Source organism: Parus major, chromosome 8 (assembly GCF_001522545.3).
Source record: "Parus major isolate Abel chromosome 8, Parus_major1.1, whole genome shotgun sequence".
NCBI lineage: Eukaryota > Metazoa > Chordata > Aves > Passeriformes > Paridae > Parus > Parus major.
This window is the reverse complement of record NC_031777.1, coordinates 19,753,755-19,774,987: the sequence shown is the minus strand read 5'-3', so window position 1 is coordinate 19,774,987 and position 21,233 is coordinate 19,753,755. Positions and strand designations below refer to the sequence as shown.

At 38.5% G+C, this 21,233-nt stretch overlaps 1 protein-coding gene across 2 annotated transcripts in view; it reads right to left on the bottom strand.

Moving 5' to 3' along the window:
- PIGK (phosphatidylinositol glycan anchor biosynthesis class K) overlaps nt 1–21,233 on the bottom strand; it is a 148,031-nt gene that overhangs the window by 1,428 nt on the left and 125,370 nt on the right. For both annotated transcript variants that reach the window (XM_015635796.3, XM_015635795.3), the window contains one exon: nt 20,884–20,959. In XM_015635796.3, coding sequence (XP_015491282.1) covers nt 20,884–20,959 — 76 coding nt within the window. The remainder of the gene's footprint in view (nt 1–20,883; nt 20,960–21,233) is intronic.

The following is a 21,233-nucleotide window of genomic DNA, read 5'->3' as shown; positions in this document are numbered from 1 at the left end:
CTAAAAATAAGGTGACTATATGAATGCAAAATTTTAGTTAAGACCATCATGACAAAAATAGCAGAATTATAGTATTTAGGAGCATAACTCAGTCCCTCAGGCCTGTGCCTGCTCTTGCCCTAGCAGGTATGGTTTACAGATCTAGGCAGACAGGGATGATTTACTATTACAAAAATAAATCCTGAAGCACTTGCTGAGATTTTTATTCCTTCCTTGCTGAAAGATTTGCACCATTTTGCCCTTGTGCAGAACGAGACACTAGGGGCACAGACCATTTTGGTTTTGTTACATTTAAGTCAAATTTAAAATTTTCTTTCTGCCAAATGAGTAACTGTTACAGAAGATGTTGCTGGTTTAATTTCAGCATGAATCCACACAGAGAAGCTTGTTGTTTTCTGCTAAATGTACCAGGGAGGCTGGTGAACTTTAATGCAAGAAGGAACAGTTTGCACTGTCTGTTCTTTCAAAACAGCTTTCCTATCAACACACAAACAACGTTTGTTGATTGCTCAGCTCCCACTTTATAAACCACACATTCTTAGCTTTAGGATTTTTCTCTAAGTACTGTGCCTGCAATTAAAAAGTAGAACAAATAGTCACATCACCTGAGACACCCAAAGAACTTGGCAGTCTGAAATATTAATGACTTTACTCTGATACAGGAATCGCAAAACCAGCATTATAATTTACATCAAGCACAACAAAACCAAAGATGTGAGCAGAGCAGGTGTCTCTGTATGCAAACCACTGAATTCCCTGAGCAGCGCTCGTCAGCTGCAGCGTGTGCTGTTGGTGATCTGCCACCTCACTGATATTCACAACTGCACATCTCCACATAAGCATCTCTGAAAATCAACTCTGCCTGTTCAAAAGGCTGCCAGCACACCTCGCTTCTGAGAGTAACAGCACATGACACTTCTCCACACAAAGGGACTTTCTTGTTTAAATCTTCCTAATTAACCCGTAACTTCGTATGCATATTGCAGTGCCTGTTCCATCAATCTCTTTGTACTATCAATCTTTCCCTTCTTGGATCTCTGACAAGTATCTTACCACAAAGTGGCACCTGACCCTTCAAGACAAATGACTTCAATTTGCAGCCAGTGACACTAAAAGCCTCTCTTTCCTATTTTGTATAGAACACGTAATTTAATTTCTTTAAAGAATTTATATGAATAAATATTTATAAGGTGATCTATGAGTATGGTTTCACATTTTGTCATGTCTTGTACTGAAGTCTCCATGGAATCGTGCAAGGGAAGAGAGGCCAGTGCAGCCGTGGCTCTGCACTGGGAAATCAAGGACAATATATAGTCAGTTTAAAGTCATGGGATGCAATGTTAAAATGTAAAGGATTAAAACCATGAAGGCATGACAAAAATTATATGAGGCTGTACGAGAGCTACATACTCAGTAATCTTAAAAATAAATTATCCTAATAAGAAAGATTTACAGACCCAGAAACTGATATCTACACATCAATATTAAACCACTATAAAAGGGCAAAAATATGCAACTCTGTTGAATATCTGTAAGTCAATATCTCTAAATGGTTAATCGAGCACAAAATCATACTGAAATAGGCCAGTATTTTCCATAAGGACATCAAAACCTTATGAATATCTAAAGTGGGATTACAGAGATTCACATTTAAACCTACAAAGTATACCTGCAAGAGCTGAAATACCTAATTTCATTTAAATTAACTTGCTCATAGATTCCCAGGATGGTTCAGCACTAGATTAAAAATATAATTAGTTGTCAAACTAACAAGTTCATCTTTCCAAAATCCTAACCAATACAACACAGAAAGCATCCATAACAAAACTCTGCCTAGGTGGGCAGGTCAGCTCAGCAGCAGAGTGCTGGAGTTCCTTTACAAAAAGCTGCTTTTGGCACCTGTGCATGGCCCCACCTGCACGGGCCATGGAGGCACAGCTCCCACAGCCTGTGCTTGTCCCAGGGGCTGGCAGGGTGCTGCAGCTGTACCTGCAGAGCCCACACTCCTTCCCCTGCAGCGCCGGGAGCCCAGCGCTGCCGCTGCCCGTGCCGGTCACAGCGGCACTGCCCGAGCTGGCCCAGCCGAGGAGGGATGGATCCCCCCCCAAAAAACACCAGGTGCCTCACCCAAGCTGCTGCAGAAGCTGCTGTGGCTGTTTGGTGTAGGGAAGAGTCACAGAGATTTCTCTTAATGGGAAAGACTATTATGTCGCTCTGTTGGGAATGGCAAGAAGCACAACACAGATCTCTTGTGTGTTGAACAGGAGAGCGAGGTTTATTACCTCAGATCTTTTATAGACCAATATGTGAAAAGTACACAAAAGAAAACTCTTATTGGTTAGTGAACCAACACATCACTATCATTGGTCAGTTGGATACACCACCCCTCCACCTTCTCTTGCAAGAAAACAAGAAACTGACAAACAACACCTACAAGGCTGTTTTCTATCTCTGAGGACTTTTAATTCCTCCTTAGGATTTCCCAGGCCACTTTGTCAGCAAGACTGAGAAATTTATGTGGCCTGCTTTTCCAATTTTCCAAATTTATGTGGCACTGTGCTCCCTGCTTTTGCTCATGTTTAGCATCCATACTATTATAGTAAGAAACAATCCACTGTAATAGCAAATGAAAATCCTTTTTAGATCCACATACTGGATAAAGGTTTAGAAAAGCCAGAACTTCTGTCTATGCTTATACCAGTTCTGTGGCCACAAGACTAGATAAACGATCTCTTTGTATCAATTTTAGGATTGATCAGAAAGCATTAATGTAAGTAAAGTTTTTCACAGATTCAAAAAAAAAAGTAAAATTCAGCAGTTCTCCTATGACTATTGCCTAGTTCAGTCTTATTTCAGAAAATTTCTGTGAGTTTCTACACATCAGGCATTTTCTCACTTGCAAGAAAATGCTAAATGGACCAAAACCATGTTCAGTGTCACAGTATTTTGATCTGGAATTTATTATCCATCACTATTATGTTCCAAATTGGTGTGAGAATGTGTACTACAGACTGGTTGCACTACCTACAAATTACACAAAACTTGTTCATATTTGGGACTGCTCTGGAGGAGCAGAGGCAACACTCTTTTTTCTCAAGTTATTCTGAATTTCACTGTAGTACCCACCTAAGAACTGCTTCTGTAACCATATTTAGGCACAGGGATTTACACCACAACACAATGCCATTACAAACACCCTCTTTATTCCTACAATAATGGCAGTAACACATAGGTGAAATGCATGTTCAGAATCTGTCATGAACAAATACATTTAGCAGCTTAAGGACTGGTCATTATGGAATTGCTGAAGATTTCAAATTAAAAAGACAGGTAGCTAAGCAACAGCAAGCTTCCTCCTGTGAACAGTATTTTGCTGTACGCTCTCTAGTTCTGCTAGACTCATTATCCTGTGGAACTTAAAAACAGTTAACAGAGAGTTGCTCCAAGTACTGTAATTAAGGAGAGGATAAAACAGTGTCTTTTCAAACTGGATGGGTCTATAGGGACACAAATGGGAAGTATCCAAGACTTTCAATGAAGGTGTTTCATAAAACATGCAATACATGGTACACCAATTAAAATGAGAGTTATGAAAAAAATAATTTAAAAAAGCTGAAGTGCTAATTAGGGGAAGAATGGTTTAATTTTAAAATGTTACATCACAACAGAAATAAGATTTAAAACATCACATAGTAACATTTCACGTGGATAACTTATAGATAAGGATAAATGTGTTTTCCACACTGTATTATAATATCCAACAGTCTTCAAGCAGAACTCTTTCTTAGTGTTCTCAATAAACACAAAAATATTGGTACAGTAAGCTCTGGGTTAAACTCACAATCCACATCTTAATATTGGCAGCACAGAAAGCCAAGCAAACAGACAGGAATTAAGCAATTCCCAAAATACAACAGGGATACACAAATTCTTCAATCTCCTCCAGTACCTTTTTCCAAAGAGGGCTTTAAGAAAGGGTGCAAAAGCTTAGAAATGAATGTGCACATCATCCTTGTTGTAGGGTCTGCTCTCCTCACAACCTGAGGCAGATGATGTGTGTTTGTAGCAGGAGTGCAAAACATCCCTGTGCAACTGCACAAAAATAACACATCAGAAGCGCTGTGTGCCAGAGAGTCCATTAAAGTGGCAGCTATTGGATTTCAAATTAATCCCTGCTTAATTCTCACTGCACTTTCAGTGCTGAGTGTCCTAGCCCCAATTTTGGCCTATTTATTGCAGCACACATGGAATAAAACATCCGAGGCTTCTGGGGCTGCCCGCAGACAGCAGCAGCTCCAGCCAGGGGAGAGGTTGTGCACATCCTCTGTGGGCTTCTCCACCTCCCCTAGTCCTGGGGCCAGCAGCACTCACAGGGAAGGGAAACACACTTGTCTGTGCAGTGCTTGCACTGACTGGGGTGAATTTCATGTATTTTGGGGGGTGAATTTCCAAATTTTCTTCTTGGTCATTCTCCATTTAAATGAATGTTTCTTTTTCCTTCCACTGCATACCAAAGGTTTTCTTTCTTGTTCCTCAAGGTACCAAATTTTATGTGAGGCCCTGTTGTAAAGACCAGTATAGAAATCTGAAAATAAAATTCACCTCTCAAAATAGTTCTTTGAAATTCAAGGTGAACCACAAATCCAAAACTGGAACAATCCACCTGCTCCACATTTAAGAAAACTGATCTCAAACTGACAGAAATTCATTGGAAAAGCTGGATTCTGCTACACAGCGTACTGTGCCAAGAGCATGCTATGTATTTCCTAGAGGCACTCCAACAACTTGGGTTTACTTGCAATTTAGAATTTCAAACTGGGTAATCCTTTCAATTGTTACAACAAAGCACACAACAGAGTTTATTTTCAGAATGAATTTATATGTATCATAAACAAATCACAGCATAAAGTACGTCCTCAAAGCTTTCAGTGAAAATCTGCACTCTCAATTTGTCAGGTACAGTTTGGATTTTGGGGTCCTCACAGGGGAGTGGGGAAATCAAACAACTCCAGCCATCAAGTAATAGTTTAATCCTTTCTGTGCCCACAGCAAGATTAAAGTCATAAAAGAACTACAGCATAAACAGTGCCTGTTAATCTGAAAAACAATTTGAAGTACTTTAGTGTAATCTCCCTGTTTGTATTTATTAGCCACAGTGCCATGATTACTGATATCTACAATATTAATAAAATAATGAAGAAAGTTCGTTCATCAACAACAAAAATTCACAAAGAATATGGGAAAAATCAGCAGCTAAACTAAATTAACATCAGTACCAACAACTGCATTTTAATATTTACTTTGTATAATCATTGTAACAGGAACAATACTGTTATGATAGCTTTACTTTTTCATTTCCTTCTAAAATTCATAATCTTTAAGGGCATTTTAAAAATGAGCTTCTACTTATTACTGCCTACTTTCAGAGTTATTTCTTAGCATTTCACAGCACTGTAAAGTGCTTTTAGTGGTTAACAATTATTCACTAATCTTCCAACCTGTGGTACAATATGTAATTTACAATTCTAACCAAAGGGAGTCTTGCCAGCACCTGGGACCCGGGGCAGCTGAATTCCCAGATAAGTCAGTGCTCAGGTGAGTGATGCCCACCCAGCAAACACAGCAGGGATTGCACCAGGGGACTCCAAACGCAGCTGTGGGATTTGGCACAGCCAGAAAGAACACACAGAGACCTTTCCTACCTGTCCTCAACAGCCTGGCACAGACAGAGCTCTCACCTGCTCTGCTGACACTGAGCTATGTACTGGAATTCACAAATGCTTTAGAGAGGAGATGAGAAAAGTCAGATTAGGTTGTATTTAGGAAAAAAAAAGTGCAACTGCGTCTATTTAAGGTATGCTAAGCAAATTGTTCTTTATATTTTAATCAAATTCATAGCCATAAATGAAGCCAAGATCATGATTTTCCACAAAAGGACACCTAAGTCGACAGCAAATATATGAATTACATTTGCAAACACAAAGGTTCATGCCAACTGAAGCATGCAAAAATACCAGATGAGCAGTTTAATTAAGTAACTTGTTATTTAAAACTCAGTCACCACTACTTAGAGAAGCATGCTCCTTTTTTAATACGTTTAAATTTAATTAATTTAAACAAGAGGAGGATAATTAGGAAAAAACAAGACTAAGGGCAAGAATTTAGTGCTCAGTGTCACACCACAAATGCAAAGATATACTCATTGAGGTCCTTAAAATGGAGGAAGTCAGAAAATGACAAAAACACACACTGGTGAGGCAGACCTCAGCAGATAGAAACCTCTAAAAATCATCAGATACAAAAGCAACTCCCTTCTTCTGAAACTTTGGGTTAAGCAGACAGAGACAGCAGAGAACAAAGGAGGTAAAGGCTACTAGAGGGACAAGAATATTTTGTATTCACAAACATACAGTGGTGTAAATAGGGCCAAGCTGTTCTCAGAGCACTACTTTTCCAATAGCATCCACTGCTCACCTTCCCCTGGAAAAAGATTATCTCAGTCTTCTACTGTGCAGGTCTTGTTCACACAAATGCAACACTGCACTGCCAGTGGCATCAGACAGAGCCAAACTCTCAGCTCTGCAGAGCCAAGGCCCCCACACAGGGGCACCTGCACTCACGGCTCTGTTTCATCTGGATCATTATTCCAAGTACCAGCCTCATCCAGCCCAGCCCTTCCAAGGAGCACAGCACTCCTACTTCCTCCTAGGAACTCTGACTTGGATTTCCCTTAGCATCTCCCTGAACCACAAGGTGACTCCACTCAAATGCTTTCAAATCAGTTCTTAAAAGGAAGATTTTATTCCTAACCTTACCAAATTAATTGTATGCTTAGAACTTTCATTATGAAGTGTAATCTTGATAATTCAAATTCAAGCAAAGTTATTATTCTGTTTATATAGAGAAACCATGATGTTAAATGATAAATTATTATGCTGTTTCTTTCTAAGTAGCAGTGATCGTTCCAATCACACTTTTTTTCCTGCACGTCCTGTGAGCATCTATTCATTTACTGCCAGGTGACAGATTGTATTAACAACAGATGTTAGACTGCATTAGTTCTCATACCCAGTATGCCATATTGAGTACAAGATCTAATCAAATACTTCAACAGCTACATTTGAAATCCAAATAAGTATTTCTTATACACATGGTTTTTAATGTCCATTTCTCAAATCTCTACAGCTATCATTTAAAATGTTCTCCGTTACCCTAAGCTCTGTGCTGCATTATATGCATGTGCAGTAAAGCTCCACATTTGCTAGCTCCAGCTTGTGCAGCTTGAAACAGCATTACACTGAAGAGGCAGGCATGACAAAATGAATGGAGGGAGAGGCAGGGCTGAGGCAAAAGATGCCTTCACACTTACAAGAGCAAGATCAAGTATGGCTGTACTTTTACTGCAATACATTTTGATTTTCAGTGAGACACCAGTGAATAACAGCTGGTGACAGGCTGGTTTGTTCCCCACCACCAGCCAGCTTTAGAAGGTGATTCTGTGTTCAGTACTTTTGTACTCATAAGCCAAACAAGTGCTTTTACCCAAGTTTATGTTGTATGTACTCTCTTATGGAATCAGGAGAAGAGGAAAAGGAGAAAGACCTGTTCTGAAATATCAACCAAAGCTGCTATAGAAAACAAATAAAACATGGACAGGGAAATCATGCAGGCATTTATTTATATATTTTATATACAAAGTTATTATTTATTAAATAAATATTATTTATTATATATATTTTAGTGGCTGCACATAATTACACCTACACAAAAAAGCCATTTCTGTTACACTTGGTATGTCAAAGGACAAGCAGTCCCAGAGAGCAGATCCATTCCTGCACAGGGTTTTTGTAGGCATTAAGAAAGAACAGCAGATTTATGTTATCATAAATAATCACTGTTCCCACGTGACATTTGCATGACACAGGTCATCAGTCCAATACTATGTGGGGCTCACAAAGAGCATCTTCCTGGAAGAATGGATGAGTGAAGCTGAGGACACACCCTCCCAGACCACCACATGTAACACCTACAGAATCAACAGCTTCCAAAAGGGTCTTTAAAAAGGATGAAACCACACATGGTTTTATCTAGGGGCAAACTGGTTACAATTTTTCTGCCTCCATCTACCCTAACCACAGGTTACTGCTCTACTGCCCTGCTGTCATTCAGTCCCCTCTAAGCACTACTCATCACCCATTTGTTGGCCATGTATTTGTAGATGGGCTTTCATGTTAAGCACTCCTGAAAAGAATGAAATCACTGGCTACTTCACAGGAACACCCATCATTTCAGAAGGAAACACTTGCACAAGGCTGAATCACTACCCCATGCAAAGAATTTGCACAGGAAAGACAATGCAAGATGCTGTCTTGACTGTCCAACAGTATGAACACAACTGCACTATTACCAGTCTTCCTTCATTTACCCCTTCCATTCATTCTTCAAATGGAAATGATTTCATCAAATTTCAACCCTCTGAATTATTTAGGAAAACAATTCTAGACAGAGCACTAGAGAGCAGTCTGCCAATATCTCTGTCTGTGGCCATTCATCAGTCCTGTCAAGAGCTCGTGAGTTACATTTCTGTGCTCCTCACAGCATGCTACTGAAGAGTAAACAAAACATAATTAACTTAACACAAAAAAATCACCAATAACACCTAGGATTACATGGTTAAGTGGGATAAATGTGCGAATATATTTGGAGCTAACAGTGACTTCCCCTGAGGAAAAGTGTTCAGAAAGGTATTTGCTGTCACAGCACTGCAAAATACATCAAGATTGATAACATTCATATTTTTTTCCTTATCAATGTGAGCTTATTGGTAACAGCTACTTTTTATGCTGCATAAGCTCAGAAGAAATACAGTGGATAGAAGAAAAAAATCTAACAAAACTCCTACCGCTAATTTTACTACTCACTGGAATACCATTTAAATAAACACTGTCTATCAGGGAAGCTTTCATGGATAAACAATAAAAAAGTCATGATTAATAAGCACTGTACAAGGTTATGTGAGAAATGAAAATGTTACACAACACTGAACAGACATCAGAAAATGGAATTAAATCTTGCATCTTGGACAATGTACTATAAAATACTTCAGTAATCTGCTTTATATAGGACAGTCCTGATCCTGTTTGTATTTAGTGACAGGTAACACAAACTGGGTCAAAAATTTAGTCTTACACTCAAATTACACACACCAATATTGTGAAACATTAAGCAATAAAATAAGAATAAAGACTAAGAAATACATTTCCCTTTGCCTAAAGATCTTACAGCATCCTCTCCTTTCCTCTACCCAACACATATCCATGCTCACACGTGGCTGTCTTAATCCTGCCATTATTATTCCAGGGACACAAACACAACCCATCAGAAACCAGAGATCTCATTTAACAGCCACAGAGGCTGCTGACCCTCCTCTCCAGCCTCATCTCACCAAGGCTGCATGACCAACAGTGAACTCTTAGTCAGGTAATTCCCAAACACAGCTTTGGGGAGAGAAGGGCTAAGGAACGATCAGACCCCTCTAAGGTTTGTGTGAAGAGACACTGGAAGTGGGTTTTGACAGAAGCCATTCAGCACCCCCAGGAAAGTGCTGAAGCAGGATGTGCCTCACTCCTGCAGTACAGCAAATCTCTGTCCTTTCACCAGCTTCTACCGCTGACAAAGCCAGAAAAAAAAACTCAACAAGTTGGGCATAATCTGGGGATGCCAAAGGCAGCATTTCACAGCCCAAACAGGCTTCTGCAGAAAAATCAGCTGCAAGCTAGGAAGGGGCCCTTCCTCTGCATTTAAAAACCAGTGTCTTACTAATCAGTGGCCTCTAAGGAGCATAGCTTACTTTACATTTGTCAGTAAATCTCATTCCAAATGCAAAGCCCGGTCCATCAAAGACTCCTCTTATGGAACAGCAAAACTGATCACCAAAATAAAAGTAATTCTGGAACAGTATTCCTGCTGTTAATACTCTATCTATATCAATACTCTATTTCAGAAGAAAAAGAGATTTAATTTACCATTAAAAGGATTTGATAAATCACTCTTCTGTTACCTAGGGAAGTCCTAAAATTTGTTTCAGGTCAACCATAAATTTTGAATTACTACATTACAGCAATTTATTGGTTGGTCTGATATAGACAAGATTTATATTTTTTTAATTTAAGATTGAAAAAATAAATGTAGCAGTAGCTCTTCATTCCATGATATCTTCAGCTTTTACTATGTATTAAAAGACAATGAATAATTTCTTTTAAATGCAGACTTATAATGCTACTGTTCATAATAGTAGTAATAATAATAATAATCATCATAATCATAATAATAAACATGATAATCTATACAAACCCAAAATTCTACTGCTAGAAATTCTGCTTTCTCACTAAGGTTTTTGTGGCTTAATTGTCTTCATGTAACATTGATATCTGGTACTTGGATGTAATTAAGAATAGGGGAACCATTCCTGGAGTACTATTCCAATCCATTAGGTAAATTTTCTCACTATAATATGAAAATTTGCATCTACTTAATTAGCACACCTACTTCTTCCATGCCTAAGTGCACCTAAGCTGTGTTTTATGATGGCCCAAGGAAAGGAAAAAGAAACCACAACACATCAATTATGCCTCCACTCAGTTGTACAACTATTTTAAAATGTGTGAACAGTTAAGACAAAATTGAAAAATTACCATAATAGGCTTTTGACACTTCCCCGCTTAAGCAAAAATTAATTCTAACTCCCTGTTTTTATGCAAAGCCTTTATAATTTCTCTAATCTCAAGTTCCCACGAGAGAGAACACAATTCTTTCAAGTACAAGTATGTGAGGCTTGGCATCTTCTCTTTTTAGTTATGCAGTTTATTTGATGGAAGTCTAAACCGCTAAGCCTCCCTTTGTGCTTAATATAAGCCATCCTCAGTGGAAATACAAGTTAATTTAAGTAAAATGAAGTTTTAGGAAGGATGCATTCTCTTGCACAGAAAGCCTCACTAAATCAAAGCTTTTTTAAATGCAGCATCTGTTTCCTGAATTGCTCTAGAACCTGTAATAAAAATAAACTAAAAAGAAGAAAAAATTTTAAAAGGTACTTTTACATATAAAACATCATAAACATTAAAACAGACAAATGGAGCAGCTTACTTCTCATTTTACTCTGCTTTGCAGCCTCACCTTGTATTGTACATGAAGACACTCTTGCAATATAATGAATTAGCACATTTTAAGCATCACCTGTTTTATTCATGGTGACTATTATTAAAAGCTACTGCTCGTGCATCAGCTGTATTGTATTGCTGGGATGCACTGCCATGCACACTGAGCTGTGCAGACCACATCCCAAATTCACAGTTATTCCACAGCACTGCTTAGCCCTGAAACACACCTGAAGTATTTGTACATCACACACTTTGCTCCAGCAGCACAGGGCCTGTTCTGATGCCTACAAACCTATTAAGGTCACAGCCAGCTTGTGCAGATATTTAGTCTATTCCCATGAGAGGCAGAGGTATATTATTTGCATACCATTATGTACTGAAAAACCTTTTCAGTTATCCCCAATGGAGACAACTCACCTCACTGCCCTAAATAGCATTCACTTTTCCAATATTTGAAGGAACAGCAAGTAAATGGGACCCAGTGCAGACAAATCCAAAAATACTCAGAATATCCATGAATTTCGACTTATAAATAACAAATGTGAATGAATGCAGACCAATACATCACACAAAAATATCATGGAACCAAGGAATGATGAGAAAAGTGAATTATAAACTTAAGAGAGGACTACAATGTTGAGAGTGAAAATGGCTGAAGAGATGATTTTAAGAAAAAAGCTGACATTAGCCAAGCTTATTATGACCAAAAAGGAGAGCAAAAAGTCTCAAAGCACAGAACTCACTTAAAAACAGCCTCCTTACATTTGCAGTGACAGCAGCAGTTCTAATATCATCTGCCCCAAACAAAGTGAGAGAGCTATTGATATTTTACCTATAGCAGGGTGCAACAGTTCACATGATGTCAGTAACTGAGACCCATGGGACCTATACATGTTGGTTCTTCAGTACCAGCTGCAATACTGTGAATGTCTGCTGTAATTACAAATATGTTCTAACATGCCCTAATTGTCCTCCTCGCTTTTATTCCACCTATAATTATGACGTTTTGAATAAACATCTCTCAGCCTCTGCTCAAACTCTTTTTCTGCTTATTCTTCCTGATGTCAATACAGCCCCAAAGAAGGGAGAATATAAATAAAGTATCTGTGTGCTTTGTGCAGAAAGTCAGACAAGATTAACATAATGGTCCTTTACAGCCTTAGTCTGCAAATCAGAACCTCTCGCTGTTAACCTTGGTTTGCTTTTTGCCAACCTGCTATGTGAAGTTTACTTCAAGCTGTAAGCATTTTTGAACCTGTCTGTTTCTGTAAAGCTCTGAGCACAGATGAAGCACAATAGAAACAGCAACCATCGCCTTGAAATCACAGCCGTGAGCAGGTCCTGAAGAACAACAAAAGGGGATCATGGCACAATCAGTCCCATGCCAAAACAAAGACACAGAAACATCAATAGTGCATATTGAAAGGTTTGTGCACACAGGATCTTCAAACACATGGCTGTTTCAGCTTAAAAGAAGCAAATCAATTTTTTGAATATAAGGAATATAATAATTTTTTGAGTCCATGGCCATACTGTTGCTACCAACCCTTGAAATGCAGTTATTTGAAGTTCAGATAAGTAAACCCCAGAGATCTACAGCACTCTATAAAGCCTGTCATGTTACAGTCATTTCCTGAACATCTTCCTTCATTTTACATCTTAAATAGTGCTTATTAAAAAGAAACGGTTACAGGAATTACCTCTTAAAGAAGCTGCAAATCCAGTGCAGCACCTCTAACAATTATAGCTACTATAGAGCCAGGGTATCTTTTCATATATTTTTTAATAGGACATCTGACAATTCTATATGCTGTGAGTATGAAACTGATGTCTCATAATCCTCAAAATGGATGAGGCTATAGTCACATATAAAGCCTTATATTAGAAGTGTTCTCATGGGCAAACTGAGCACTCCCATGATACACATAAAGCCTCAAATTTATTTCCATTTTAACTTTCCACAGTAACAGCTATTTTTACTCTCATCTGCTCATGAGAAATCTAAACAAAAACTTTCAGAAATACAAGTACACTTTATCAGTTTCAGCTGATAGTACCTATCCTAGCTAGCTTTAGAAATTCTGTAATCACATACCCAGCCAGGATGAAAAATGCCTTTTTTTTTTTTTAAGCAGTAAAACCACTGCTGTGCTTAATGAGCACAGGACTCTACCAGGACTGGTGAGAGTGGCCACTTGAGGGGCAGCCCCTTAAACTGCTCTAAGCTGTCTGTCAAACTCATCTCCCATCCTGTGCCAAAGCAGAACGAAGATAAAATGCCAATCTGGACATGTCAGGGTTTCACAGGCTGGGAAAGAGAAAAGAGACATGACCTCCAAGAAATGACAGATCAGAGTTAAACTTCTTTGTCCAAATTGCAGGATCTGGACAGCCTAAAACAGTTATTCTGAAAACACTGCATCAGTTGCATCCACGCCTGCTACTGCAACTCCCTGAGGAGGAGACTGCTTTTGAGGGAGAGCACAGCCTGGGGGTTACTGTCACCTTGCTGGGAGCCATTTCTGTGAAGAGGAAATAAAGTCACATTCCAAGATGTGACAGCAGAGACTGGAGTCTATTGATGCCCAGAGCTCATAATAGCATGCACGTCAAGCAGAACATTTTGGTAACTGCTCAATGAACTGTTCTTAATAGTGTGTAAGAGGAAAAACAGGTCTTTTCTTATTGGTTTTAAAACATACTTTGGTTTCAGTTTTAAAAAATGCAAAGAAGGAGGTAAAGTTGCATGCTTTAATGCATAAACAGGGAAGTAAAGGTGGAGCATGCATGCAACAGTTCTGGCAAGAAGAAGCTCCCAAACACCATCTCAGACATCTCTGGGATACTGGAACAAGTAAAATTTCCCCTTCCTGGCTTACAGAAAATGTTCAGTGTGGTATTTCTAGTATGAAATGGTTAAGAACAAGAACTGCACAACTGAACGTTCAGGTTCCTCATGCAAGATACCTTTCAATGCATTTAGTTATTCAATCCATTGTATTCAGCTATAATTGGAAAAATCTAATACTACATTCAGCTCCCCTGTAATGCTTGGTCAGCAACAAAAAGCACTCATGGTTCTTTTCTGGCTCTGCTGAGCAGCGTTGTGTGCAGACAAAGGAAGTGCTCCCCATGCATTAATACTTTGGCACTCCAGCCCTACTGAAATGAAGTTCCCCATAATTGCTGCTAAATTTTTAAGATTTGGGGAACAGCATTTGAAATAAAAACAATTCTAAGATACTTATCTTTATTCTGTCTTGAAGACTAAGAAGAGATTCCATGTAATATTTCAACAACAAAGAGATAAACCAGCAGAACTTCCCTTGTGGTTGAGAAACAGTAAAATAATGGTCCTGGATAGGCAGAGAGTGATCACCCACAAGAGTCTTTTAATGGGAAGATGGAAGAGAAGGGACTGCTTTACTGTATCTCTGCTTCCAAGAGGGAAGATCATGATCAGATGAAAAATATAACAAAGCAGAAGCAGCTGTATCTTGTCAGTAAAAACAAATGATCAGTAATTTATGCTAACTCCACATCACGGTATTCTGTGATTGGAAAAAACTGATGAATAAAACAACAGCAAATTTTAAAAATTACATTTTCTCTGTTTTACAAAAATATTATGCTGCACTCAGAAATGCTGTATTTCAGGAATGTCCTGAAATTTCATGTGGCTAATGAGCTATGTAATTTCTGAAGAAGAAAAGAAGAGAGACAACCTTACTGTTTGTGTCAACTACTGGATTACATTTGAAGGTCCTGAGTTCCATTCCTGACTCTGCAGTAGCTCGCTAGATGAAAAAAAAAAAGTCTGAAAAGGCTCTGGTTTAATGGTTTGCCAGTAAAAGATTGGTACCATCTATAACCAAGTCAAGACTGTTTTTGGTGATGTCTTGCAATGAGTCAGAGAAACAGGGGACTGTGCCATTCTTAATACATTACATGACTCATATAAACATCAAGATTCTGTTACTCAACTTTTTAAATCAAACTTAGTATTAGAAGAAATCTTAGGGAGTGAACTTCAAAGCACCTATATGCACCAAGTAGCACAAGGTGCTGCCAGGAGTACCTCTACTGCTCTGAGACATATTTGGCTTGGTTGGCAGAAGTGTGCAGTAATAGCTCTTTTTTTTTTGGTCCATTGAGCACTGAGTTTTCTACTAGGTAGCATTCAATTTAAAGAAGGCCCAAAAGATTTAAATAATATCTAACTAATGCAGCAGTAAGAGAAATTTGGTCCAAATACTATTTACAATTAAGGGAAAAAGCAAGTTCTTACATGCTGGATGACATCCAGTCATGATTCTACTTGAGACCACTTCTATTACAGTAATAAAATGTAGCCAAATGACCTCTAGGTTAAACAAATCACAAATGTATGTTTAATACAGAAAATAAATGGAAAAAACCCAAACATAGTAGACACATTAATTTCTAACTCCATATATCCCAAGTGCCCTAGACGAAGAAAGGCTGGTTCAGCAGAAAAGGTACAGCACACCTGGGTTTAGCTCTGCACAGAATGCCTGAGCCCCAAAAAACACTTCAGCTGAGCTGATGAGGAAGAGGATGTCACCATATTTCCATGTTGTGCATCAGAAACAGCTTTTCTCACCTGCAGTCTGGACCAGGTGAGATGACAGGTGACATGTGGCAGGACAGGCTGCTGCTCTCCAGACTCTCCCATGGCAAGAGGACAATGCTGCCTTCCGCATGTTGCTCAGGACTGCAGTGGTAAAGCCTGACCAGGCAGGTGTCCTAGGGCAGGCTGACATGTCACAAGGCTTTTTGGTGGGAAGCCAAGTGATCTATTTTGTTAAAATAAAACTGGACTCTGAAGTCAGTGTACTTTTTAATATTTGGTATGAAAAATTCAATTTTCAATCATCCTGACAAAATCCTTTTTTGACAAAGAAAAGCATCCCTGCCTGAGCTGACCTGTGTCTGTGCTAGCAGGTGCAGCACAACTTGGACCTTTTGGTGAAAGGCTGTATTTTATCTCTGACATCATCCTGCTGAATACCATGACCAGAGTTCTAAAAAGCAAGCTATGCTTCAAAGTTATTTTCAAACACAGCTACATGAATGGATTTTCAAAGAATGTATAAATAGCTGTGTCTAAAACTTTACACATCAAACCTCAGACATCTAAGTATTACAAGTTGCTTTTGAACCTCTTAGTCTGTAAAGATACAGTAAAATGCAAGTATCACTTTATCAAAGTACTTCAAAATTTTTAATAAATTAATATTCATAAACAAAATCTACTGTCTGCATCAAAAATAAAAATAAAAATCCAGGTTACTGTTGTGCTTTTAAACACCTTGCATACTTAACCAAAGTTCTGAACACCAATGGCTTTACAGAACATTTATAGGAACCAATACTCCACCATCAGGACAGAAGCAGAATGAGAGTGAGGGGAACTCCTGAAAAGTATAAACTGCCAAAGGCAATGGGCAAGGCACTAGTGTGATCCCTGAATTTTAAAGTTATATTTTCAAGACTGTATCAGCATGTGATGGGTTACTTCTCATATTGAACGTTTCACAAAGATCGTAAGCCACATAAAACCACTTTAATTTAATGTTTCTGAAAACATTTTAAGTCTGAGAGATAAAATTGTTGTGTTATAGATAATAAAAAGATACTTTAAAAAAAAATCTATGCAACATAGTGTGTTGTATTTTCTCAATACTGTTTCAACAATTTCTGGCAAATGCTACTAAAGAAAACTTCTGTCAATTAAATCAGCATGATACCAGAATAACATCAACAAATGCAATAAACTAACAGTGCTCTACAACGTGAGAATGAGGCCCTGAGAATGAACAAAAAATTGATCTTCAAAGGAAAAGGATTTTATCTGGGGGAAGGGTGGAGTGGGTCATGGCTGAATGGTTACAGAAGCACAGAAATGATGGAAACAAAGGCCTTCCTGCAAAACTTACTGCAGAACTGCAACCCTGCAGCATCCTTTGATGGTCATCAGTCTGTGCATTTCTAACTCTGGAGAGCTCCCTCCCATCATCTTTCACACATTTCCTATTGCCTTTCCCTGTGGTGACTGCAGCCAGCACTCTCAGAGCAGACTGGATGTAGCAGCTCCCTAAGGCTCCCTGGGGCTGAGCTCAGCGCACCCACGACCTGCTCGACATCTCCTCAATGGGTCAGCACAGCTCCCCAGGGAGCTCCTGAAACTACTGAAGGCATTTTCCACTGAGGCTTCTCATGGAGAGGCAACAGAAAAGCACAGGTTAAAACACCTACAAATCAAACAAACTTTTATCTCCAAAAGCTAACTCAATCTAATTTAATTGGGTATTACATGCAACATTCCGCCCATGAAAATAATACCTAAAGAACTCCTTATTTTTAAGTAAATCTGCAACTGTAAACCATGTCAGATTTCAAGTAAACTGTGCAATTTCCACTACAGGCTGCAAGTCACTTTCCTGAAATACTATCCTGGTTTAACAGCATTTTCATTTATCTGCTTAATGGTTTGAAATGGACTAAAATAAGTATGCAAGTTGATTGTGGTCTGAATTTGCTGTTTCATTTTGTTTTCAATTATAACACCATCAGGAGATCTGGTGTGTTTATCTGCTGAAATGTGCCTTTCATCAATAAAACATTCTTCCATCAGTAAGACACCTGTAACAATTTAAGTCTCTTCAATATCCTAAATCCCGATTAGGCCAAATATGTTAACACACAGTGACACTCCAAGCACAAGCACTGGCACTGAAGTCAGCTACCTTTATTAAAATGACTTGCTGAACTGCAAGGCCAGCAATGAATATCATTTATGATAAATGGAAACAATCTTCTCAAATGCAGTTTTGCCCTGTTCTTCCACCAGACCTGTTTTGACTAAAGACAAGTGCAGAATTAAAGTAGTCTCTCCTTCTTCTCCACTTCCTGGCTTTGGGTTTGGTTTGGGTTTTTTCTGACCTTATTCTAAGCAGCATAAACTTACTGTAAGTAGCAGCACTGTATGCATGGTTGTACAGAGAGAATCTCATTAAAAAGGTTGTCTCATGTGGGCATTACTCTGAAAGCTCAACTTTTACAAGTTTATATTAATGACTGCATTCCTTTACCAAGCACTAGAGGCTTTTTATTTCAGTTAAAAGCACAAAGAGCATTTTAGTAGTGTTCAGGAGAATAAATTTACAGTGAAAGTTGGACAGTACTAGTGGCTATGTCAGCTAACAAATTGCTATAAATACACAATACTGATGCTATTATGTATGTCTAGAGTATGTATGTATCCATTTGGATACAGCATCATATCACCACAAATACTATTCACTGATTTTACTCCTGTCACTTTTTAGTTTCTTATAACTTCTTTCTTTTTTCTTAGAGAAAAAAACCCAACCAACCTTGTTCATATAAATAAGGCCCCTGTACAACTTGTCCCAGTTGCGCCAGGTCCCTCAGAAAGGGTACAAGAGGTTCTCTGCAGAGCTAATTCAGCACGATGCTGGTGTAGTGATGCTCAGCTGCTTGCAGACTCAGCCAGGGCCTGGTGCCACACTCCCTGTCACCACAGCCTATTCATGGTCCTTTTATTTGGCTTCTCTGCATCCAAGACATTTGCAGTTCTGTTGGGTCTCTTCTGCTACCTTGTGCAGACCCCAACTCTGTACTACTGGCAAGTAGGAAACAGATACAAGCACATAAACCCAGCTTTTTGCCTTTCCACAGCACAATATTCCATTGCAGTGTAACACACAGTAGCCAAATGAACACTCCGTGGTTATTACCCACCTAATGCTGTAAAAATATTGCTATGACATTTCGTCTGCTCGACCATTTTAAAGGTTAATTCTGTTTCCTATTTGAGATTTTCCTCTAGGTGAGCCATTCCATGCACTTTCTATTTACTGATTCCAAACAACCCCCAAACTGTTCCATTGCTCACTCTCACTGTTAAGAACATATTGACTGGCTGCCTGCTCTGCTGTTTAATTCATTTATGCAGAGAGTCAGGCATGAAGACAGAATTTTAAATGTGACATTTGCAGGCTGTTGGGTCATTTGAAGCTCTGACAACACCAGGGAGTTCCTGACATACAAACTGGTCCTGATTTCCAATCTTCCATGTTCTGAACACATCAGAAATTCTTCCCGAAGGTGCAGATTTCAGCCAAAAGTTTTAAAATCCCTTGTGTTTACAACGTGCAGGAAAGGCTTGTACACTTTAAGGTTTTAAAACAAAGCTTGTGTTTCCTTTAAGGTAAAACCAGCACTGCCTGCAGCATGAGACTCAATGCTTTAAAACACTTATTGACAAAGGTATTTGGGAAGATCTAGGATAATAATTATTACACATGAGGTTGTTTACAAAATTCTATTAAGGGACTTAGTGGACTTTTATTTGTTCCTGCTGATCTTCAAGTGTTTAAAAACAGCTGAAACCACAGCTTTTTCTAACATTGCCTATCTGGTTTTGTGCTACTCTGAGCAGTACCAAGTCCCAGTTTTCAGTCTGGAAGTTTTCCTTATCTCAGGGCAGTGAATGGACTGCACCATTCTGTCCCCCAGCATGAACTGCCATTATCTTCCCCAAATTTCAGGTCAATTTTTCAGAGCATACTTGATTACCTGAAAGATTTCATATGGCCAAGATACCATTAGGAAAACAGTAATGTGACCTGTTTGGTCCTGACTTCAGAAAACTATAGTTACTTGTCCCTGAAGCAGGACTTACATGTACAAACTTTAACAATTACTTACTGTATTTTTAGAAAATTCCCAATGACTGCAATATCATAGGTCATTTTGCTTCCTTTAAGGTATCCCCAGGAAAGGGGATGCTGTTTCTCCAGTCATGTCTGACACAAGTTTCCCGTATGTTATTTGGCCATAAGCTTTTCCACACAACAGGCAGAGCCCTCTGTGGCTGACAACAAAAAATGAGGAGACACCTGAAAGCAGACTGAGTACCTGATCCACCAGCAGGATGGATGGAAAACCAAGCCTCGAACTCTGAGAAAAGAGCAAGAAGGGAATATAGAATCTTATGCACAGACAAGATCTCTTCCTCCTCCTTGCCATGAACTGGGGAACACGCTACAATAAAAACTTCAATTCCAGCTCGTATGTCCACATCATCCCTCATTTGTTTACTTAAATCAGTAGCACGGTATTGCATTTAAATAAAGACAGTTAGAAGCCACAATCTAGGAAAAATATGAACCTTTTTTTTAATTTTGCAAAACAAAAAATAAAAAAACTCTGTTCAAAGCAGAAAGTATGATGACGCTGCTATAGTTTGAAATAAAAATTATGCTAATTCAGAATTGTATTAGGAGGAGAGATTGTTTTCCCTGCTTGACTCATCATGACAATTATTCCACAATAATGACTCCATACTTTGGCTGCTTTTTCAGGAAGGTGAATATGATTTAGGTCAAGATGCAAATTCAGATAAATTAATGGATTTTTTTCTTTTCTATCAGCAGACACACAACAATTTTAACAAGTAGCTCTGAAGTGTTAACCATGTCATACAGCAAGCATCTTTTCATTGCCATGTTCAGAATGAGACTTTTATAATTTAATAGTTGTCATTTGAACAAGAGTATCTTGCTTATACATACTTCCAGCATGAGGACATTAATTCTGTGTGACCTAGAAAAGCAGTTTAAGTATTACAGATGTTCTTTATTTTCAAAGGAATTTCTAAAATAGAAAGACTTACCTGGTGTATTATCTGAGCTACAGGAAGTTGTTCAGCATATTTTAGTGGTTCTGTTGCCAACTCCTCCTCTGGAAACCTGGGAAGAAAATAAGTTCACGTTTGTCAAAGTTAGTACAATGTTTACCAAACTAAATTAATGAAATTAAGTGTTTCAGGATACTGCTCTGCTTAAGATGAAGAAAAAGTGTATTTTATGACAGTAACAGAATGTATTTCTCATAAAGTTGAGTGAAAGAAGTAATTCACAGCAAATAGAAATGTACGTAACATTGTGCATTTTTCCCTGACATAAAGCACAAATTTAGCAGCAGAAACTTAAGAAAACCTTTAAATTTTCTTTTAGGTGAAAA